Source organism: Perna viridis, chromosome 5, assembly GCF_037379345.1.
Source record: "Perna viridis isolate PV_CMFRI_1.1 ecotype Kerala chromosome 5, ASM3737934v1, whole genome shotgun sequence".
Classification (NCBI taxonomy): domain Eukaryota; kingdom Metazoa; phylum Mollusca; class Bivalvia; order Mytilida; family Mytilidae; genus Perna; species Perna viridis.
This window is the reverse complement of record NC_142449.1, coordinates 21,659,124-21,683,228: the sequence shown is the minus strand read 5'-3', so window position 1 is coordinate 21,683,228 and position 24,105 is coordinate 21,659,124. Positions and strand designations below refer to the sequence as shown.

At 33.2% G+C, this 24,105-nt stretch overlaps 3 protein-coding genes across 3 annotated transcripts; 1 reads left to right on the top strand and 2 right to left on the bottom strand.

The window, feature by feature from the left end:
* Positions 1-337: 337 nt before the first annotated feature.
* LOC148616495 (ubiquitin-fold modifier-conjugating enzyme 1) lies at positions 338-6,828 on the bottom strand. The gene is made up of 5 exons (XM_088583599.1): positions 6,672-6,828; positions 2,928-3,059; positions 1,719-1,795; positions 1,253-1,343; positions 338-964 (listed from the first exon to the last, which is right to left on the bottom strand). The coding sequence occupies exons 1-5, from the start codon at positions 6,792-6,794 to the stop codon at positions 875-877; spliced, it is 513 nt and encodes a 170-aa protein (XP_088439725.1). The 5' UTR covers positions 6,795-6,828; the 3' UTR covers positions 338-874.
* A 139-nt stretch (positions 6,829-6,967) lies between these two features.
* LOC148616494 (dynein regulatory complex protein 12-like) lies at positions 6,968-13,538 on the top strand. The gene is made up of 6 exons (XM_088583598.1): positions 6,968-7,127; positions 10,236-10,310; positions 10,597-10,716; positions 11,028-11,120; positions 11,363-11,493; positions 12,866-13,538. The coding sequence occupies exons 1-6, from the start codon at positions 7,073-7,075 to the stop codon at positions 13,043-13,045; spliced, it is 654 nt and encodes a 217-aa protein (XP_088439724.1). The 5' UTR covers positions 6,968-7,072; the 3' UTR covers positions 13,046-13,538.
* A 721-nt stretch (positions 13,539-14,259) lies between these two features.
* On the bottom strand, positions 14,260-21,034 carry LOC148616493 (alkaline phosphatase-like). Its single transcript, XM_088583595.1, has 10 exons — positions 20,765-21,034; positions 20,014-20,234; positions 19,346-19,520; positions 18,742-18,911; positions 18,262-18,369; positions 17,600-17,702; positions 17,252-17,401; positions 16,728-16,919; positions 15,451-15,579; positions 14,260-14,520 (listed from the first exon to the last, which is right to left on the bottom strand). The coding sequence occupies exons 1-10, from the start codon at positions 20,889-20,891 to the stop codon at positions 14,309-14,311; spliced, it is 1,587 nt and encodes a 528-aa protein (XP_088439721.1). The 5' UTR covers positions 20,892-21,034; the 3' UTR covers positions 14,260-14,308.
* Between the last annotated feature and the right edge of the window lie 3,071 nt (positions 21,035-24,105).

The following is a 24,105-nucleotide window of genomic DNA, read 5'->3' as shown; positions in this document are numbered from 1 at the left end:
CTTGTGATAAGTCCTACCAAGTTTCCTTAAGTCAAATTTGCTAGATAAGTCCTTATTAAATTTACTGCCCTTAAAAGGCAAACATTTAACCAGGTCAGCGATTCAGGCTTCTGAGAGATTCTTGTTTTAAATTAAAACCCAAAAGCTGTGAAACAAGAAGTAGTTTATGATGACAGCAGAAGGAAGACACCTTCTTCAATGGCAAACATTGTATCAAACATTTCTTTACATCTGTCAAAGGATTTGACTTACATTAAAATTTATTGCTCAATGGACAAACAATGATATACCACATTAGCAGCATAAATAAACTGGCATATAAAAACAACCACAAATGTATAATAAATATAAAACCAAGTTTTTTATTTATCAATTCTTGATTGAACAATGCACCAAAAAGAACAATAAATTAGATGAAAGACTTCATAGAAATAGCCCAATCAATTATTCTTGCATTATTTGCAAAATAACTATATGTAGCCACTTCCTTGTTATACTATAGTTAAAGAACCAACAACATTGTAATATTTCACTTGAGACTATGAAAACTTTATACTTTTTATCAAATTGAACACAGAACTAATGCATTACAATGTAACAACTTACAACAGTAGAAGGCTTGTTGAAGAGTCAAAAGTAACTATACCATCATGCAGTAAAACTGTACCAAAATAAATTTGGCAGCAATTTTGGTATACGGTAACTATCAATTTGAACATCTGGGAAGTTTACTGTTTACTTTACCAACAGTTCATCACTATGATGTCTTTTAGCTCAATGGCAATTACAATATAACCATCTGTTGAAGTATCTCTACTAAAATGCCTTCAGTAAAATTTTAATTGCACAATAAGATTTTCCTAAGAAAGATTTATCATGAGGCTGCTTCGTTTTCTTTTTCCTTATGCTTTACAACACCTTTCTGTATCAAATCAGGAATTTCTACTGCTAGCCATGGTCCCAACTGGAATAGAACATATGTTTTTACATGTGTATTTTATGGAAAGAGTAAATATTATGAATTGCATGTTAGAAACTACTTCCTTTGATAATGTTGAATTCTGCTTCAATGTTCCATTTTGCATGTTTACGAATTAAATGCAACTATCTTTGATTTCCCATTGCAATTTTTACTATGAAAAGTTTACAGAAGTGCAAATGCATTAGTACTATGAGTTTTAATTAGTAGTTAATTGATACTGTGCTGATACATTTCTGCCATCATATTACAACCTTAAAGACTCCAACTTACCCCTAGAGCCATAGCGTGGGCAATACCAAATTTAGGAACATTTCTGGCCCATAAAGGTTTAAAATGATCTGTTAAACAAATTTTGCCTCCTCTGAAAACATAAAAAAAAGTCATTTCAAAATTAAAGAGAAATTCACTCAATTTTTGTTGTATCCTATCAACATGAACAGAGATAAAATGGAACATACTAAATACAACAAGCTTAGTTGTTGGTATGGAATGTATCTGCTAAAATTTGTAAACTGAAATATTGCTACCTACATTAACTGGATGGTATAAAGGTAAATAAACTTGCAATTTTAATCCTTTAAACTTAAAATGTAAACATTAATGCTACATTTTTTTTTAAGCTTTAAGCCCCATAAAACGCAGATCTTGACTGGAATTGTCTTTTATACATCAATACCCAGTTATTCCCATTGATTTATGCATCACTTTTATAGCCGTTAACTGTATAAATCCCTACCTGTACATTTTGGCAGTTTTTCCATCTAATTCTGGAATAGCTATCTCAGGTGATGTAGTGGGGTAGGTTACAGGTATCTGAAATAAAGCAACAATGTAAAATATCATCCCATGTATTAGATCAATCTTTAACAAACATCAGTCTGAAAAATGTTTGTTTCGCCATCGCTTTGGGGAATATTTTAGAGATACTTTACACAGACTGAAATTAATTATTTTAGCATATGCAAGCTAGATAACATTTGAAAAAATCAATCCATAAATTGCCTTAAGCTAGCTTCATACATCAAAAATAAAATATATGTGGTCTTTATGTATGAATCACTTATAAGTAACTTAATTGGATTTTTCTAGCATTCAGCAGGGTCCTGTTTTACAGGACACTTTCCGAAAGAAAATGCAATATTCCCAAAATTTTGACTTTACCTGCCTAATTTTGAATCCCAAATGGCAAATTTGTTGATAATTTTTTTTTTAACAAAATACCCAGATAAATCCCTGGACTAACTTAATTATGCACAATTCTTCGACAAAGGGCTACTTCATTTTTAAAATCTTAAATTGAGTCAATTGAAAAAAAAATTAATGCTTTTGAAAATATCATTGTTATATGAAACAAAACACTCAACTTGTTCCTGTAAAAGGAATCGCAACCAATTATGAAATTACAGTACTAAAATTCAGATAAATGGGACATCAAGTAGCTGTCTGTAAGAATCATGCAAAATCTGAAAAATGTGATACACCCTAAAAATGGCTACATATTTTTATTTTTGTAATTAAGTTGTTTTATGGCTCTATACTATGAATTGTGTAATTATTCATTCAAATCTGCCTGCTCTTAGCAGATAATCAACAATGCAAATCCAACAGTTTCTATTGTATTTGAGTATCATTTACAGAGTTATCTCCCTTAATTTTGAAATCTACAGTGCATTCTATATAATTTTTATCTCCTAAGAACACGGGTTATATGAAAAAAATGAAAATTAATTTTTGTTTACTACGGCAGTTGAGACAAAATATCAAAAATAAAAATATGTAGGCTTTTTACGTATGAATCACATTTTACATGATTCTTAGCTGGAGTGCTACTTAAAATTGAACTATTTCAATAGCAGAGAAGAGCAATAGCTGCATGACTTACTTTTCTATTTTTTTAAATTGACAATTGGGATGATATCTGGTATAACTGTAATAAATTACTCACATCAAATTCTATTTCAAACTCATACTTTAGTAGTTCATATATATACCAACATTTTCCAAACCATCTGGTTCCCTCTTTATTGGACTCTAAACGAAACCAGTCATTATCTGCTTCCTTGTTGTTTTGGACATACTGAAAAGAAAGGGAACATTTTTAACTTATACTTGTGTGTCATAATAATACTTTGGCTTCATTTATTTTCTTGGATATCAAATTTAGTTGGTAGAGGAAAAAAGACATTTCAACATGGTTTGAAATATGAGGTTATATAAATAAAAAGCTCATCCTTAATTGTATAGAAATTTGTCTAAAAATTCATCATACTGACACTTGAGAAACTTTCATTCAAGCACTACATCAGGATATATTAAAGCTTCAGGAATAGTAACAAATACTATCTTTAAAAAAAGATAGCGGACACAATAAAATTTTGTACTTTTTACTTATAATTTTCTACATTTCATTCAGGGATAAACACATAGCATGTAATTTCAATTTTCAACATAGTTTTCTTGATAGCCACTAAGTTAATATGAGTATTTGGCCAATCGAGGAACAGAATTGCAATCAGGTTACCTGCGTTTTCCGTACAAGGGGCAAAAAGCAAACTTACACTGACTGCGTCGGCAAAAATGCAGGCTATACAAAACGTTAAAATAGTCGATGTTAATTTTCAAAAAAGCTATTCCTGGTTAGAAGGATCTTGATAAAACCCTGCTATCTATGCTGAACCAGGAACAGTTCTTCTGATAGTTTTTTTAATATTTGGAATGCCCTTTGCCATCTCCCACTTACTACTGATGAAAAATTCCTAAAAAACAATTGGCAAAATGATAAATGGCATGGTCTAATTTGTTAAAAAGGGAACCTGATACTTTTGCTTCAGACTTTGCTCACACTGGTGGCCATTGCCTTCCTCATGTCAATTCATAATTTCAAATGAAAAATGATATCAGTCCAGTCAATCCAGTAAAATATTACCCTTTATCTTAACAAATTGCAACAGAAGATATTTTAGCTTTAACATATAGCATTACAGCCCAAATGAATACAGAAAAAGGTCTAGCACAATCCAACAAGCAGAAACTTCAAAATAAGCAAATCAAATTTCCAATGGAAATTAACATTGGAAAGGGGAGATAAAAATTGCTGAAAAAAAAACAATAAAATTTTATACAAAATTATAATAATGTCGTATCTGATATATAAAGTGTAGCAATAGCGCTCATTTTAGCATTAATTAGAAGACCATTTACAACTTATAAAGAGGTTTCATATCTTTTACAAAACAACAACTTAGATATTGAAACAAATAGTAAACCATTTGCCCAATTTTCTAGATAATAAAGTTAAAGAATTCCAATTGTGATGATGTAAATATTCTACTTTTTGTGGTTAAAATATTCTCTTAACAAAGGCAAAACTGTTGATAGATAGTTTGCAGATGTAAACAATACCAATTTAAAAAAAAATAAAAATGGAAGTGGCAGAATATATAAATTTTCTGTAATTAAAGACTAATCAAGGGAACCAAGATGCTAGCAGAAATCAAAAGAATGTAATCCAGGGACAAAGAATAGACATGGAAAAAAGACAAACACAACAAAAAATAAATAAAGAATGTGGTAAATGATCAACTCGGACTCCACTATAACTGGCAGTATGGACCAGGTGCATCAGAACGTTAAGCATCCCCTGCTTTTCTAGAAACACCCCCTAAGCTGCTCATAAAAAGTCAAGTCCAGGGTAGACGAAAGAGGAAAGGAAAACTATTACATGTTGAACAAATCAGCTTTCATATTGCAGATGGATACACTGTTACGATCCATGAGTTCATGATGACAACCATAAAACTTCTGTAGTGATGACTTCAATCTTGTAGCAACATAACCATGTTCCAGAAGCCAAACATATCAGTTATGATATGAAAATTCCATATAAAGTGCTGAAGGGATGTTGCCGCAGATGAAAGGAAAGTTGACAATTCTGAATGTGAAGTCATCACATTTGTCAAAAAAGTTTGGTCACAAGTTTTCCTTTACCATCGATCTCTACATGTAAGTCAAGATATAAAGCTGACTTCACAGTGTCTGTAGTATCCTTTATATCAAGTTCTTAGGGGGTAGATGTGATGTATCAAATCCCCAAAACTAGGGTTGTTTAATGATAATACATCATCTACATGTATATAGTGGAAACTGAGATTAAAAGATCTCGCTAAGCGATGTCATTTCTTTAAGATCAGATCAGCTATAAAGTCAGCCTCATAAGAGTGAAGGAATAGGTCAGCAAGTAGAGGAGCACAATTTTTTCCCATTGGAATGCTGACCATTTGTTGAAAACATGTCAACTACACAGGACAAATATGTTGTCAATAAAAAATTCTAGCATTTTGAAAACATCTTCTGTATATTTGGAAGATGATTTGGAATTATTTTTCACCAAGTATGAGGAATCCCTACCAAGAACTACATATATTTGTATCTAACTGTACCATCTTTTTTGGATAAACAATGATGTATAATGTTTTTGAGTCAGGATTTTAACTAAGTATGGGGAATAGAAGTATAAAGTGTTAAGAAATCATAGATTTTAATACAATTTTAATACTATTGTATTCTTATAATAATCTTGAATTGAAGGTCTCCTGATGATCTTCCAAATTTTTCAGGATCCACACTGAATTAATACCACTACAGGAGCAAGAAGTGTTGTAGTAGGACTGGAGACCTCTTTAACAGCTGTGAGTACAGAAGTTTGAAATAGGTATGGTACATTTTGCAGATCCAGCTATGTAGCGTTGTCTGCATGGATTTTTGTGGAGTTTCGGAATCCAGTACATAGATGGTAAATCACAATCATTGTGTTTGGTAGAGAGACCAAAAGAGGATAACACAAATTTATGGTTTTCCACTATCTCTTCTTTGGACAGTGTAGTAGCAGTGTAGGTCTTATCACTGCTATTATTTTCTACGTCTACCCCTGATAATAATCATTGGATATAAAACGTTTTGCAGACAAAAACAATGTTGTTTTGGGCTTTGTCTGATGGTACGACAACATATTTGTCATGTATAGTAGACAATAATTTTATTAAATCCAGGTCTTTGAAAACTGATGTAGCATTGACACTCATTGACCTACTTAAAACTTTCATACATTTCAAATTAAAGACCTCAAGGCTTTTATCCACTCCGACAGAAATTACTCAAAAAATCAATTTACCCTTCATAACCAAATGACTTAAATATCATGGACAGCATACTATGCGTGATAGTCATTGAGAAAAAAAAACTTCCACATAAGTATCATATTTTACATGAAACTGATAAAAAATATAACAAATCCTGAACAAAAACATGATATTTTTACTGAGGTATCTGCCCTTTCCAACGTAAATTTCTATAGGCATTTTGAAATGCTTAATTTGAGTTTTCTGCAACTTAGATTTTTTATTAGACTTTTTTCTGTATATATTCTGTTGCAATTTGATTTAACTTTAAGTTTAAAATTTGTTTATACTGGACTGTAACCTGTGTAGGACAAGCGGTACAGAACTGTAAATAAATTCGAGTTTATTAATGGTACATTTTTATAACTACAAATATAAACCAAATAAAATAGGAGGGTTGCAGGGAGGTGAAATACGACTGTTCAACGATTGTTTTTTAACATATGTTAAGAAATAATCTGGGAAAATTTTAAATATTTTTATTTGAGAGAGTGATAGTTGCATTTTTCAACCTTTATTAAGGACTGGTATTCTTCCTTAAGTCGCTGAACCCATAATTCTCCATCCCTTGGTCCAGCTTTGGTTTTAAGGAGTGGAATCTGTGCAAGAGTTCGCTTCGTGGCTTCGTCGACCATGATGTTTACAATATTAGACTTAATCTATTGAGCGTTTAATATGACGTATAGATTTGCTTTGAAATTCAAGCGTGCTATTGATAGGATCAAAAAATTATCTGGTTTCTATTTCTTTTTGAATGCCAAGAGCTAGCATAAAGAAATAAGAAATTTTAAACCAGACTATCGTACAATTTTTAACCAATCATATGTAAGAGTAGTAGACACTTCGGTGCTGTGGTGCGTGTTTGACAACAAATATAAAATACCGAATTAAGCAGGATAGTGCAGAAAAGAAAATGCCTCCTAAAAAGAAGAAAGGAAAGGGGAAGGGGAAGAAGAAAAAGAAGGATGGTACGATTGAAACCTATTGCGTGAAGATTCGGTTTCAGTAAAATTTTTGAAAACTAAAAAAATCACAGGCAATTGCATGACTTGTAACCCTTAATCTAAATCCAAAATCAGTCACATCAAAGTTCAAACCATACTGATAGGGTTTTGAGTTTGATTCTTGGGACATTGTCCAAATTTGGCTAAATTAGTTCCCCCTCCAAGCTAAGGCTAAGGGAAACTGGGATATGTTGCCAATCACACTGCATATTATAATTAAGTATCAAATATGTTGGTTAAAAAACGTGCTGTGATATACTGGTCAGTGGTCAAGGAGTAGTTCTTGCTGGCAAGTAATTCTTTTTTTAATCCTTTCATGTAAAGCAAGTTCATGTCAAACATTTTAGACAAAACATCTTACAGATTGCTTATATTTTGTTTTCAAAAATGTGTTATCATACAATGGTTTTCATTGAGGAATAAAATATTGGTGAGCAGATAGGTGTTATTCCAAATGGGAAAACCCCAAATTTGTAATTATACAGTCCTACTGGAAAAAAAAACATACCTGTTAACCCACCCTCTTTTTGGATCAATCTCCCTCTTTGAGAAAGTCTCCCATGTGGGAGACTTGAATCTCCCTATTAGCAGAAATATTGCACAAATAATGTTCTAAATGGCTTATTGAATTGATATAAGTACTATTTTCATGGAACACAATAATCTTTGAGAAACAATCAACAAATAATTAATCCTTTTGTTGTATTACACAAATGTAAATTCTCAGATTTGGATTAGAACCCTTAGTAGGTTAACAAGATTATCATAAATTTGATATCTTTGTCTTATCTTTGTACATAGTTTTCTATCAAAATAAAAGCTATAAAGAAGTAGATCTCCCTCTTTGAGCATTTAAAAGGTTAACAGTCATGGAAAAACTGGTACCAACATTAAGATATTCATAAATCAAAAGTTTTGTATGAAACAATGTTAGCCTTCCAAAATGATCATAATCAACACCAATTTCCTTTTGTTGATAATAAGAGCATTGTAAAGCGTTAAGAATCTGTTTTTTTTTTTTACTTTAAATCCATAAAAACAATTGCCTGTGTGAGAATCTCCCTTGCTCTACACTGTGTGAACTGCCATTTTACCCCAAATAATCTTTACCAGAAATGGAGAAAAGCTAAATTAATTCCTCAAGTTGGAATATTGTCTATTTGCAACAAATGCTTCTGTATTGAAATTGATGAGATATACTCTCTAACCAGTATTGGTCAAAGTAATTCTTGCTAGCCAATTTTTCGTCCTCTCCTGTGAAACAAGTTCATGCCCAAAATTTAAGAAAACAGATTGCTAATATTTTGCTCTAAAAATTTGGCTATCATACAGTGATTTTCATTGAATAACAAAACTTTGGTAAGCGGATTGGCGAAAATTACTTCTGTGTTTTAAACGGATAGATCTACATGTACTTTCTAGCCAGTCCAATTAAAAATTTTAGGATAATGATCTCAGTTTTCAAAATAGTTATAACTATGTTACAAATGTATTTCTTAACCTACTTTGGTTCTTTTTCATTAAAATATTTCATATTTTGTCTGTAAATTAAAAACTTAGAAACTTGAAATATAAGTTTTTTAAGATATACGATAATTAAAAATAGACTCTACATTTCAAATAACATACATTGTACATGTAGGTGTAGTTTTTTAAATATCAGTCAATCACTTCAAATTATCTGAAAATTCCACTGGCACTGCTAAAGAGTTTTGTTTGAAGTTTAAGGAACAGAATTTTTTTTTTATTTTGGATCTGAAATAATGGAAAAGTTGGTAAGATTTGAAGTTGATACCCCATGCAACACTATGAATTTTTTGATAACCAAAATCCAGATAATATGTTCCTGATGACAATGTTAGAAATTGAATTTTTTGTCAACGTAGACAGCACTGTACATTTTAAAGTAACTTGAGCCTATTTCAACATAGACCTGCTTGATTTTACTTAGACTCGATCTGTAGGTCTACTGCTAATTTCTTTCACTGCTGATGGCATCATCAAGAACTCTCCTACATATTAAATGGTTGCAACATAAGAGATTTGAATTTCCATCAAATATACTCCAATCTGTTACACTTGATCTCTATTTACACAATTGTATGTAAATATACTCTCCTTGCATTGTTTTGATTCCCACTAGAAACATGGTTTCCTTGATTACTCCATAGACAAATTTAGCATGACCTGGTCCATGCCCTCATCATTTAGCACCATGGTCAATTAATTATTTTTTCTTTTTCTTTTAACTAATTTGCATTTAAAGATGTTTTCCTATACATGTATGTATTGTGTTGGCAAACACTAATGACACTTTAAGGGCCCAATTGATAAGGAGTAATTCTAGCAAATTCTGTTTGAAATATAACAATATTGACCTTTTTTGTCTGTGTGTGTGACATATCAATTTCAAAAACTTCTCTCTGTCAAAGACAAATGGGAGAAGTGAGCACAAACAAGGAGGTATTTTTACTCATTTCTCCCTCTAATATAAGCCCTGACCACAGATACTTGGGAAATGGATGGTTTTGTGATATTTTCAATGAATGGGCCCAGAAATTGAAAAAATACGAATTTCGATTAAATTAATGAATCAGACAGAGATATTGGTTCTTAAAAAAAGGATGGTGGTCAAAACCATTCATGCTCCAAGTGCCTGTGGTTTTACATCAAGGTTGAAGGTTGTTTTTTGCAGGTTTTTGTAAATTGATTTCCCTCATGTATGTACATGTGGTGCCCTTAAAATATCCTATGGTAAACAGGTATACATTAATTACCATGTCTTTTGATATTACTTAAAAAATTATTACAGTTCCTGTGAGGGTGTGTGTACATGTTTCACGTAATCAGAATAATAATTAAGATTGATCATTAAAAGGGTTGCATCCCAATGAAAAATGATATTATTATTTTGATTTTACTTAAAAAAAATTTCGATTCATACAATAAGAAACGAAAAAAACATTTTTATTCATGAATAACAATTTTCCTTGGTTCAAATACATTTACCCTGGTACATGTAGAATAGATATTATATTGCTACATGTACACGATTCAATATATTTCTTTCAGATCCTATGGCCATGGAACTTGATGACAAATACAAGAAAACTGTTCATGAGATAGAAGCTTTGAAAGATCAGCTAGGTAACAAAGTTTTAGTCAAATATAAAAATGGTTTTATTAGGACTTCCATTATTTATTTTTTATGTTTACTTTTTTTTTCTTCATCTGTTTACAATATAAACAACCACAAACCACAGTGTTCATGGTTTGAAGTTTGATGATTATTTTTTTTTTGGTTGACTAACAATTTTTTTCTTTATCACATATTTAAATGTGGTATATTTAGCAATATGAAAATTTTAACTAGGACATGTTGTTTTATATGACATTGCATGTGGAAGTTGTTGATTTTTTTTTTATTGAAAAGCTGTAAGAAAGGAATTGGCAAGGAGGGGACAAGGAGACAGTGATTCAATGAAAGCTAAAATGAATAATGCCATGGAGGAACTAGAGAGACACAAGAATGATCAGAAAGACATTACAGCAGGTAAAGTATTTTGAGAGTAAGATACACATCTAAAAAGTTTTTGTTCACCTCCTGATACATGTACATTTATAAAATTTTAATTGCTGTATTTACATTTGACTATTATAACTGTTACATTTCTCATGATATACACCAATTTATTAAGTTTGTAAAGTCCATTGGTAGGCTTTTGATTTAAAAGATGAAATAGAATAAAGTGCACCAAGTTTATTTTCTAATACATGATGCACACTGAGCAATGCATGCAAATGTTATCAAACCAATCTATGTACAAATTTCATGCTTTATCAGTTCATATATTTTATTAACAGATATGACCAGACAGTACAAATACATGATGACTGGTCTCCAATTGAAACTACACCAGACTGAGAGGGAACTCCAACTTACGCACAAAGCTCTTGGTAAGAATTTTATACACTACATGTACTAGTCCTGTATTTCAATACTTTTTATATGATAACAAATAATTTGCAGTCATTTAACGGTATGGTGCACCCATCACCCATGTTGTTGGCTTTGGTGGAAATTTCGTTTCATGCTTTATTTTGAATATTACTTGGTTGATCTTTATAAAATTTAACAGCAAGATTCCAAGCTGTAAAGGAAGGATGTGTTAAATTTAAAATTAATTTCATTTTTACAGAGGATACTAAAATAAAACTAAAGGAAACAGAGGATGAGAGAGATCAGATTATCAAGGAGAAAGATGAAAAGATTGATGATTTAAACAAAGAAATCCGCAAAATGGAAAAGGATTACAAAAGAATCCTTGATGTAAGTGCAACAAGATCAGAATTCCCAATTTATTTCAGCCTTCTTAGAGTTATATTTTCACGCTGAAGAAGGGACTGATAAGGCAATGTATCTTTTCAAAAGGTTTTTGGTGTTATTCAAGAAAAAAATGCTTATAAAAAGTCTAGTACCAATATTCTTTATCAGTGAAATAAATTGAACCATATCTGCTATAGTAGAACAATATGAAAACTTAATTAAACGGCCTGGTTCAAGAAGTAAAATAAGTTGAACAAGATTTCTTTGCATAGCTACATGCCCCCCTCCCCCAGAAAAAAAATTAAAAAGAGGACTGTAAAAGTCTCCTAACTCCTGTTAAATTTGTAGAATGAAAATCACAGTGCAATATGATCATCTGCATATGGTACAAAATTTAAACAAAATCTGTTAGGGGTTTCTGAGTGTTCCCAAAGTGTAGCATGTACATATTGAACTAAATTCATATGTCAAATCAAAATGGTGGTAGTCATAATATGACCAACTACATATGGTGACTAACAATCTACAAAATTTTTTAAAAAATCTGTTGTGCAGTTTCCGAGGAGTTGCATCCACAAATTGTTCCCCTAGTGTATTATGTACAAATTCAAGTAAGTCCCATAAACTCATGTAAAATTTGTCAAATCAAAGTGTTGATGAATTATGATCAACTACATATAGTGACAAACCATACTACAAATTTAAACAAAAATGGTTGGGCGGTTTTTGAGGGGTTGAGTCCACGAAAACAGATGGACGGACACACAGCCACCAGTATTTTATGTCTCTTTCTGTGTTGTTTGTGTAGGGGCGGTAACAGACGGAAGAAATAAAAAAAAAAACATTAAAACAAAGCTTAGACCTCACTAAAATACCAAAATGTCAGGCCAGGTTCAATATTCGGGTCTGCTGCTCCCATAGAAATTTGTGTCATGTATAGGATATGTAAGTCTCGTCACGTGACTCCGTGATTTCATGAGAATGGGTCCTCATCTCCCATTCAAATGCATAGAGATTTGTCATTAACATAGCATTGAGTTCAATGTTCAAAGCAAACATCTCTTTGTGAAAAAAAATACTGATAAAAAAATTACAAATATCTTGTTCTTCTGGATAAAGACGTAAAGAAAAGCTTAAAAAAAGAAGATTTTGCATTGTGATATAGTGTTTCAATTTCCCGGAAGTAAACAATAAAATGCAGACCAGTCTTCAGATTTCGATACGTTCTACATTCCAGAAGGGAAACTGAAACTACAATGAGACTTACAAACCCTATAGGGATATACACAAATGTTTTCTCCTAGGTTAATTATTCAATGAGAAAACATTCATGAATGTACATATTGTTATATAGTTTATATCTATAATTAAACAGGATGCTTTGAGTAAGTTGATAGAGAAATTAGAAGAAGAAAAATTGAACTGGGAAAAGAAAGCAACCATGTTACAGACTGAGAATGTCAATAGTTTACGTGAATTTGGATTAACAGATCAGTGGACATTCCATAGTGTCAAACCTATGAGAGGATACAGTGGACCTACTAAGGGCTTTTGATTTAGGCTTAAAATTATGTTTAACCATCTTTCTGCAGTTATCATATTTTCCATCCATCTTTTCAAACATATTTTATTAGTCAAAGTAGGAAAATAATACTGAAACTTTGTTTTAACAACAATTTAAAAACACAATACTTATGTTGTGCTATACATGCAGTTTAAATCTTTATTAAGAGTAAGCAACAGTTTGAAAATTTTAGACAGTGAATAGTTTTCAAAGGTGAATTCACTTGTGAAACATGAAATGTACACGACAATTTTTTTCCTTTTCTAACTCAATACTGAAATGATCGTGGAGTTCTTATGTGGATAAATTTTAAGCTTTATTAACACTGTGATATAGTTTTTGGTGTGCTGTTTTCCTTTAGAATCATTTATTTAACTGTTGTTGTAATGTATATGCATTTAAACATTTGTTAAATCTGTGATATATCAAATCTTTGGAGGGATCTCTCTCTCCACCTTATTTAGATAATAAATATTATACTATGGGTATGTTGTGTAATATAATGTAGCCTTGTTGTAAAATGTTTTTGGTAAAAGGTTGATTTATATATTACTGTGGCTTGAAATGCCAGTGTCCCATCCAGCCCCTTCCTTTCTTTTGAAGTATGGTACTTCTCTGCCATTCAGATGAACATATAAATTATTACAGTCATAACATTCTTTTTTATCTAAAAACTTGTTTTCAATATTACTTATTTAGAATACATACTGTAACCAAAAATAGCTTAATTACACAATTACACTAACATTTAGCTATAATTTTACCAAAAATGTATAAATTATGCCCGTTTGAGCTGAAGTGCCCCTTTTCCCAAGATTGTGCCCCTTCACCTGAATTTTTTATCTGGATGACTGATTGTCCTACATATCATTCTTACTTACTGAACTTATTGCAGGGAATATTTCTACCAGTTTAAGGTAAAGGTCCAGTCTAGATTAAAATGGAGAGAGGTCGCACCTTCTGTCCCTCTGTGTGCCCATATTCACTCTTCATTATTTCAAAGTGCTCTGATGAAATTTTGGTATCTAGTGTCATCCAAGCTATCTTCATATGAAATAAACATAACAACTAACTTCATTTTCATTAATAGCAATATATGCTAGGTGTACTAAAACAATTTGACAAATCTGAAGGTCTTTGTTATGACTAATACATAAAAACCTGAAGTGCTCTTCCCCTGTACCCCTTTAACAACAAAAAACATATTTCAGAGGTAATAGTCTTTATTGTCTGACTGTCTGTTGGGAAATATAACTAGTTGAATGGTGTATTGGGCTGCTCAACACAGTCATTCTTGTATTCTCCAACACAGGAAGCATAAGCTAAGACATGTGGTATATAGTTTTGTTCATGGGTAGCATGGAATAAATGAGACATAGGTCCCTTAGCATAGATAGCAACATCCTCTCCAGCATGTGTAGCTGTGGAGAATGGTACAGCTGATTGTTCTCGATACTCCTTGTCATCTACAAAATATCAACAGTATACATGTAATTGGTTTTACATTAGTTTTAACATCCCCAGAAGTTAATTAAAAGTGTAGCAGTTTTCACAAGTAAAAGTAACTTTTAAATCAAGCATTAACATCTATATAAGGAAAATTGACACAAAAGGGCAGGGCACAGATGAAACCCATTTGGAATGGATGAGCACCCATTCCCTCCCTAGACAGTCTGTAGGGAACTCAAATTAAAACCTGAAAAATTCAATCAGTTAGTACAGTTGTTCATTTGGCACAGAAAGCATTTTGATATCTTAAAATGAAGTGGGGTTTTAATTTACATGAAGGATTGAGATTATACTGTTTTAACATGGTGAAACATGGTCAGAAAAAAAATCACTTTGATTAGACCAGGCTTGCGAAATAAGTTAGAAGTATATTGAAATGCAGTGCCAATAAACAATTCAGTGGCAGAAAACTCTTCTGAAAAATTCGCAATTTCTTCAGACAGGTAGAGACAATTGATGGTCAATATTGTTAGTACATTGGACCCTTTACTTTTGGCTTTGTGCGTTTTTGAAAAGAATGTTTCATGTTGTTTTCTAAAATTCTTCCACCAATGTCAATGATATGGAAAAATAATGTTTTCGTATAACGTTAACAAATTCACCAGTACCGTTAGTCGTGCAATGTCACCAGTACCGTAACACCTGCAGTGTCACCGGTACGGTTACTCCTGCAATGTCACCAGTACCTTTACTCCTGCAATGTAAGCGGTTAGAATTCCGTTCCCCCATACTCCAAGGATGGCACCGAGTCAGAAAATAGCTTGTCAAACAACCTCTAGCACTGCCGGAGTACAGTACCGTATGCAGTGTCATTATACTATCCTGAGCACTTATTAACACCAAACTTAACCTACTATTAACTAACACCTATTAACACCCATCCTTACCTGTGTTAACACTTGTAATATCAGGTCTTGACCCAGAATAACCACCAGGACCAGTTCCATACAGTAAGGCTGTTAATGGTTTGTGGTCCCTCGCTAGTTCTAACCTACCACTATTAGATTTTATTTTTCCTATGGATAAGAAAAAAGTTACTTCCTTTGAATTATTTTAATTTCAATAATCTGGTAATTTTAGCACGGATTGCCTGGTTATCTTCTTTCAGTCTTGTGATATAGCTTTAATTTTTTTGTAGTATGTTTAAACACATTACTGGGGTGTGCAAAACCATATATTTTTTATGATTTTCATAACAAATACCCTCCTAATCAGTCTAATTAAAATTAGCAGACTGCCTCCTAATAGGAGATCATTTAATTTAACAATTTCAGTGTTCCATACGGGTACATCGATATATATGTCCCGTTTTTTTTAGTGGAATCCGAGTTGCTCATTTACTTTTGTTACTTTATATGTATTATTTTAGTTACTTTATGTTCTTTGTTGTGTTTGTCTGTTTTCCATGTCTGGTCTTTGTCCCTGGATTACATTCTTTTGATTACCGCTATAACCCTGGTTCCCTTGATTACTCTTTGATCAAAGATATCGTATTATATGTGAAGAATACCGTCTGTGTCTCCAAGACACAAAATTCTGAAGCCGTCCTGCTAGCAGCATGTTTTTGTAAAATGCCTGCTCTAGTTTGGAGTATGGGGGCATCAATTTTTTACTTAACATTCAATTTATAGAGTCGGTTTCTTCTCTGCTTGAAACAAATGCATTCAGTTCACTCAATTTTTGTGCAAGAAATAATGTTATGAGTGTAAAAATAAGGCGTCATTGAAAGCTAACTATTTTTCGATTACAAAAAAATATTCTTTTACCATGTTTAAACCATTACCATATTCCATTTCACATACAAATTTATCAAACTGGCTCAATTGACTGCTTAAATGATGCAGTAAATGAGTTTATATATTTGCAAAAAAAGTAAGTGGCGCAAATAAGTTGTAGCGAAAATGAGTATCTTCTGTTTTTAGTAGGGTCCGTGCTTGTCGTTTTCATACATGTACTGTTTAGTTCCCAATATTGTTCATCTGCGGATTGTCCTATGTTCGTACTTTACAATTTAATATGAATTTCCAACACTGACTTTTAGTCTAACGTCCTTGACTGTAAGGCTCGAACTCGCACGGATGACCCTGAAACAACACGTCTGCACATCGTAACTGCTACGTAAATGATGTCCGTTTCCTAAATAAACAGTTAAATGAATGTTTACCTAGAATATCATTCCCCCTTGCTGGGTACCCAGCCAACACCATGGTATGGGAATGATCCGCTGTTACTACTGACAATGTGTCTCTGTCGTTGGTCATCCGGTCCATTTTGTCAACGGCATCATTGAATGCCAAGACTTCGTGCAAGGCTTTTACGGCATGGTTCTCATGATGTGCCAAGTCAATTTTGCCACCTTTAAACGATAAAAAAAAATCAGACTTTGAGAGACACACACACTAAAAATAACCATTGCGCATAATACTTATATTCAGTATGTCTTCTGGACGGCAGTGTACAATGTCAGACATGTGCGGAAACAAACTTATTTCCATAGATCATTTGTATTGAATCATTTTTCGTCTTTTTTTAAGATGTTCCGTCCCAGTTGAAAATAATTTGCATACTTTTGATCCATGTACGTAAAGTAGCTGGTAAAATGAATAGTATGCAAACTGAACCTACAACATTTTTCCGATATCTCTATTTATGAATATATGAGCTAGATCATTAGAAGTATTTGTATACCTTCTACCAACAAAAAGAAGCCTTTAGGGTTTTTCTGTAGTATTTTGATAGCAGCTTCAGTCATTTCAGCTAGTGATGGTTCTCCTGCAACTTCATGGTTGGTATCAAATCTATCTAACTCGTAAGCCATACTGGAACTGTCAAACAGTCCTAACAAAGAATATAAGTATTGACCTAAACAATCAGATTGCCTTAGAATAATAAAACTTGGGGTCTTTCTTAAGATTGATTTTAAATGGAAAGAGTTTCACTAAAATATAAAACTTTGCTGTCAAGATAATTTCGCATCTAACAAAGCTACTGAATTAGTTATCTTAGTTATAAAACTCTTTTCGTCGAGAAGCTTACCTAGAACGTAGTCCAGTTGACTGAAATTTGTTTGATGAAACTGTTTTGAGTTCCAGAGATATTGGTAAGACATGTTTCTTGATGCTTTTTCATTCTGCCATTCCTGTGAATCAATACAAAATAAGCATAATTTGAAGTGACAAATGAATGTACGGATAAGTGATCTGCTCATCACGGTGTTCCTTTGCTGACAACGCTTTCTACGCTGAACACCACACACACACACACACACAAAAACAAAAAACAAAAAACAAAAAAAAATAATTCCGCCTTATAAAACACGACCGCATAAAATTTATGAATAAAATGCCAATGTATCTTTATTGAGACTATTATGTTTAGATTTTTTATGACATCCAATTTACTTTTTGATAAACCCGAAATTTTATTCCGAAGTGTTCATTAGTTATTTCGATTTTTTTTTTGAAATAACGCTTTATGAAATGTGTTCTAGATTAAGTTCAAGCACAAGTGTGAAGAAACTATGATATCGTGTGTATATATGATACTATCAGTTAGATTTTTTATTATTAAAGAACAAAATGCATATGCCAGTTTTTTTAAAAAAAATTATCTATTCGCACATGGCATTTTCTGATTATGCCAGACGTATACATGAATGATTGAAGGTGACATAATCTGCATATAAAATCAGTGTATACCTTGATAAGATCCCGACCGTCACGTCTTCCATAGTGGGAGTTAAGTCCACTTTCCGGGTCTTGAGATGTGTAGGGGGTGAAAAATCTACGACCGCCTCCCATCAACACCTAGAATAACAATATATGGCATAAAGAATAAGCACTTGCACATGGACTTGCTCCCACAATCAATATACTGCCTATTTTTTACATAACAAATTCAATTTTCATACTTCATAAGCCCCGTATTGCCTAAAACTGCACTAATCTTCTGAATTGCACACGTGCGTGCACTGGCATAATATACGGCTTTAAACAACAGACACATACTATTGTTGTTGACAACCTTAAAACACCATTAAGAGGGTCGCTGGTGTAGTAAAAAAAGATATTTAGAGAAAATGCAAATAAAATTCTTAACAATTTTCGTAACGACGACTTTCTTCAATTGAAAATCAAACCTTTCCGTCATCTGTCTGGTTGTTGTTTCCAAAGATTTACCTGTATGTTCGGATTATCTTCCACCAGCTGCAAAGCAATGTCTTTACAGTGACCAGAAACCCTCATTGTGTAGTAGTCCCCCTCCCACCCTCTGTCTGCAACGTGGGCGTAGGCTGCAGCCGGTGTAGCGTGGGTGATTCTGGCAGTGGTTACAATTCCTACAGACTTGCCTATGAAGAAAAATAGTTTAAGTTATATTTACTTCCGAATAGAAATAGAATAACGTCCGTAGAAGCAATACATATCACAAATTAAAATGTCTTGGACAAAGAACGGATTCTATTGGGTTCATGACATGCAAAAAGTGCATCTCTAAATGTCTTGATATAATTAAATTTTAAACGTGTTTCCATGTTCTTTTTTGGTTCATAAATAATACTGTGTTTGTATAGGGGTTGAAGATGAAGATGATATTTAAAGCACCCTTGATGTCTTAATATTCAACCTTTAAAATAGCCCTCTTATGCTTATATATGCTCGTCTGAATATATCTGAAATATTGCTGCTCGGACGTTAAACCCCAACAAACAAACAAAACTTATATATGCAATTCACTACGTTTTAGGTCAGCGTGTGTTCATTGGTGTGTCTCCCTCTTTCGTACCTTCGGCTAGTGACCAATCTAGTATAGTATCCAAGTTATGCGTTGTTGACGGATCACAATGACCTCTGGTTACTGATGCATCCACTCCTATAACTCCCTTATTAGTTTTCACCCCTGACAAGTAGGCTGTGCCTGTTCCTGCGGAATCTGGAGTCATATAATCTTGGTTGTACGTCTGTAATTACAAGTACAAAAAATGTACGCATACGATTGAGTGGTCACTGTTGCATCGATTGCTTATCAGTTGGGCCCATTGATGGGAAAACAAGCTAGGCGCGGTTTCCTAGAGGGACGGACCCACCCCTGCAAGCATATTTAAAATTGTTGAAAGGATGGTTACATAAAAATCTTCTCAATTACGCCTTCGATGTTCACTAGGGGAACTTGCATTGAAGGCATGGAATTATACTGCTAATTTTTAAGATGTCATCAGAATTTATCACGATTACGAAAGAGCAATCATGTCAAGGGGACCCAAGAGTCTAGCGGAAGTCACTCGATTTTAGAGCATATCGCATTCGTGCCATTTTGGGTGGTGAAAGTAAGCCCAGATCAGTGACAGAAAATATTTGACAATTAGCGACTTTGAAGACATCAGTCTCTGATTTGTGTGTGTGTATATGTGTGTGTGTGTTCATTTTTATCTGATGTACGGACTACAATTTTACCTTTGAAAGTGCAAGATTCGGAAATGACTCCCAACTAAGATAAGTTTCCTCTCCCGTGTATCCGTCAAGCTGGCCACGGAGGATACGCGCGGCTGTGACGGATGGCACTCCCATGCCATCTCCCAACATAATTACTGTGTTCTTGGCTTTCCCAACAATCGGCTGAATGTTCAGAGATCGCCTTATGTCAGACTTGGCATTGTTTCTCCAGTATTTTGGAGCTGTAAAGGAGAATGTTTCATGTGGGGACTAGGTTGAAGGTAACATTTTTTCCAGTCACATCTATACATATTTTTGTGTGTAATATCTGATCTTTTTGCGTAATCTGTACGTATTTGTAACAAGTGACATTTTACACATGAATGAACTGAATTTAATTTTTTTTATATATATTTAATATTTTTCTGTTCTTAAAAAAATCCCAAATGTGACTTGCCCATACATGTATATGATTTTGAGAATTTTTGTTCGTGAAGCTTATCAATTTCCTTTCGTGATAGATAATTTGGCATTTTAAAACAAAGTAACAGTCATGGGTTCCAAGACTAAACATTTACCCGTTGTTGTTGTTTTTTTAGTTTTTTTTTTGTTTTTTTTTGTTTTTTTTTTCTTTTGTAAGGTTTTTGACGTTTTCCTGCCAATCTAACCGACTTCCTCCATGAAAAGTTTACACAAAATTACTAATTTATCAATATCGAATCTTTACGTACTTAAAAATGTTATGCTTAATTTAGAAACTGTCACAACTTACTTTCTCCATTCCCAGTGTACAGCTGTTTGTTATATAGTCCGGTAGGAGCCTTACTCTGCCCATTGTTGAGCAAAAAACTATGTCCAGTTGATAACAGGAGAAAAAGGCCGAACGTAAACCTAAACATGGCTATGGACAACAGGTCTTGTACAAAGCAGAGATAAGGGAACTACGTACTTCACATTCAGGGTTGTAATAGTCCAAAGTATATTGTTGACCGTTAGGATTTGCAACGTGTTAACAAATCTAACCTTGGTTGTTTTATCTGCACCAGCCAATATTATGGACATGCAGTGTTGTTCTAATTTTCTTTTTGAAAATAAGGGGGTTTCGATAGTTAGTTTCTGTTTGTGGCATATTGAACGGAACTTTTACCAACCACGTAATAAAGTAAAGACCCAAATTTGCCACTACATGTACCATTACCATGAGAAGTGCCAGTTCCATGAAACTAAAGGTGTAAAATGATACAACAATATACACGATTGTTGGCGCCATTAAGCTCTGAAAATGCAATATTTGTTCATGTGGAGCCCCTGTTACCAAGATTTTAATACATCTACCGCTTAAGATAGCAGTTGAGAGGCAGCTGTTGATTCAAATATTTGAAAACTTAGTTCCATGAAACTACAAGTGTCAATTGACTAGTATTTTACAGACTGTTGGCTCAACAGTAAGGAAAATATTCATAAGTTACCTGGGTAAATTTCAAGATTTTATAAGAATGAGAATTTAGTACTCGAGCATGCCATTAAAACCAGCAATGTTGCTACACAACTTTTTTCAGACACCAATAAATAAAAACACACAAATCGAGCAGGCGTGAATCCTACACATTACCGACCATTAAAATTGAGCAGCGAGAATTCGACAAATCTGCTCATTACTAACCATTAAGTGACACCCTTAATGTTACCACCCTTGTATACATGTTGGAATTGTTGAAACATGGGTGCACTACGATGCTTAAGAAAGACAAAAACAAAGGACAATATAGATCTTTACATATAATTACAAAGTACATTCTATTCATGGCACAGTTAGAATACAGTAGTATAGTTTTGTTCTTGTTTACGACTCGTACACATAATGCCTTGTAAATCCCGTCTCATGTAAAGGTTTTCTGAATGAAATTAATAATTCTACTATATATCTAATATCAAATTTTCTTGTCTTAGATATGTGTAGTTAGTTATAAAGATTCCTGTGAATCTGTTTCTTCTAAAAACTGTTCTTGGTTGTTGTTTTCTTCTGAATTGTCTTCATCCCTTTCAGTTTCGTCAGAATGTTCCATTACCTCGTAAGGTTCCCCCTCCTCCTTCTCCTCCTCTTCTTCTCTTCTTTCTACTTCGCTCTCGTTTAGAGACAATGGTTCTCCATTACCGAAATGGAAGTGATTTTCCTCCCATTGACTAGGTCCATAAGAAATTAATTCTTGAATCTTTTCGATCATGTCTGACTGATCTTCCAAGATGTCGCCGATTTCTTCGATCTGTCGTTCCATCCTTTCGATAGCTCTCCCATTTTTGTCCGTTTTGGTTATCCATGTATCGAATGTTTCCTCGAAGTCTGCAATATCAGACGACTCTTTGTTGTGTAGATGCCATGGCATGGCAAGACTTAGTGTAACCCCAAGAAACAAAACTATAAAACAGCTAACCATATTGGAAAATTCCTCCAAAACTCCAACTAACCGGTTTTGTTTCAGCGTCAGTTAAAATGAATAAACTTTGAGGTTCAAATAGGGGAATATAGTAATTTGTGCAAGTTGGTTCAAAGGGTAATTACTCTGGACAGGTACAATTGAATTTGAAAAATTAGAAAGATGATTTTTGATATCATTCTTTAATACATTGCCAAAGATTTGTAAAAGAAATCATAATTTTTAATGGAAGTCTTAATATTTGATACCCTTTCCGTTAAACCACCCTATCAACTTAAAAGAACTCTTGACTTCGACAAGTTTTAATACATGGATTATTTGAAGTTTTCCTGTCACTTCTGTTGCTTTGAAGATAATTACACTCTCAAATTTCAGGAAGTACTACACTAAAGCATGTGTCAATGTGACAATCAAGTCAGGTGATACTACACAATTAAATATCATTTCTGAAATACATTTAACATTAAACACACACACACACACACACACTCTATATACAACAAAGTAGTAACTGTCAAGTCGATAGCGCGGTATTTTTGGACTAATTGCATAGGCGATAAGATGGCAAGAAATAGATATGCAGTACGAACCTTTCCAGTAAATTTTCCAACATTCCTGGGTCTACACAATATAATTTACGTTTAGGGATAGTTTTTGAGTCGTATTGAGTCAGCAGTTATAGCTTTGTGTGGTACGTCTGTACTCCAGCTATGCTAGAGGTTGGCTGGCAAGCTTTTTTCTGACTTGGTGCCATCCTATGTTGGAGTGTTAGTATGGAGGAGTATGGAGGAACGGAAGTCCAAACTTATACGTTTTAAAAACTGAATTGGGATTTATTTTCATAGAAATCGATCAAGAAGGCACTATTTCGGGAAGGTGTAGATAAAACGTACTGATTAACTGAAGGTTTGTCGCCTGGAGAGTGGGCTTCATTTCTTTGACAGATTTCTTTCAAACCTTGGGGAATTTTTAATGGCAATAAATGTAATTTTCACAGAAATCGATCAATTGGACCACTTTTTTTATACATATATAGGGGGTGCTACTCTATTTTTATACTATTTCCAGTTACTCTATTTATGAATCACTGTAGCAACTGTGATTCGGTATTGTCTCGTCCGGAAATACCTCTAATATCCACCCTTAAAAGTTTAGTTTTATTGACTTTCTGGTTCAAGTAATTTTGTTGATGCTGAGTTCTCTCATAGACAATCCTTCTTATATATCTTTCTCGCTATTTTATTCTACGTGACTTTTTTTTGCTCACACTGTTTTTTTTTATTACGTTCTACCGGGAATTTCCGTGGAATCTTTTGAGCTGCACTTGATTTGAACTTCCAGTAAGCAGGATTTTGTTCTATAATGATACTATCTCAATTACTACAGGGGAGTTAGACGGCCTTGAGTGGTCATAATAAGATTTAAAAAAGTAAATTTAATATTGTAATGACCATGATACATGCTGACATCTGTCTCCGTAAACCACCACCGAGGCGTAGGAGATCGAAAATACTCTAATATTATGTATAACGTCTGAAAATAAATAGCATACTAAAATAAATAAATGAAAATAATAATGATAATGGTAACAGAAATACCCCAAATTTATTAAGGTGGCAAGCACCTTGTAAACAATTTGTGGTGAACAAAATAGAACAAGTTTGCCCTTCTCCTAAAT

Excerpts from the sequence above, each read along its gene's own strand:
- LOC148616494 (XM_088583598.1), top strand. The coding sequence starts at position 7,073 with ATGCCTCCTAAAAAGAAGAAAGGAAAGGGGAAGGGGAAGAAGAAAAAG. Across the intron at positions 10,311-10,596 it reads AGCTTTGAAAGATCAGCTAG|CTGTAAGAAAGGAATTGGCA; the intron begins GTAACAAAGTTT and ends TTTATTGAAAAG. Across the intron at positions 11,121-11,362 it reads ACTTACGCACAAAGCTCTTG|AGGATACTAAAATAAAACTA; the intron begins GTAAGAATTTTA and ends TCATTTTTACAG.
- LOC148616493 (XM_088583595.1), bottom strand. The coding sequence starts at position 20,891 with ATGTTTAGGTTTACGTTCGGCCTTTTTCTCCTGTTATCAACTGGACAT. Across the intron at positions 19,521-20,013 it reads CGAATCTTGCACTTTCAAAG|ACGTACAACCAAGATTATAT; the intron begins GTAAAATTGTAG and ends TTGTAATTACAG. Across the intron at positions 15,580-16,727 it reads AAGGGGGAATGATATTCTAG|GAAAAATAAAATCTAATAGT; the intron begins GTAAACATTCAT and ends TCTTATCCATAG.
- LOC148616495 (XM_088583599.1), bottom strand. The coding sequence starts at position 6,794 with ATGGTCGACGAAGCCACGAAGCGAACTCTTGCACAGATTCCACTCCTT. Across the intron at positions 1,344-1,718 it reads AAAACTGCCAAAATGTACAG|AGGAGGCAAAATTTGTTTAA; the intron begins GTAGGGATTTAT and ends TTATGTTTTCAG. Across the intron at positions 965-1,252 it reads CCCACGCTATGGCTCTAGGG|TTGGGACCATGGCTAGCAGT; the intron begins GTAAGTTGGAGT and ends GTTCTATTCCAG.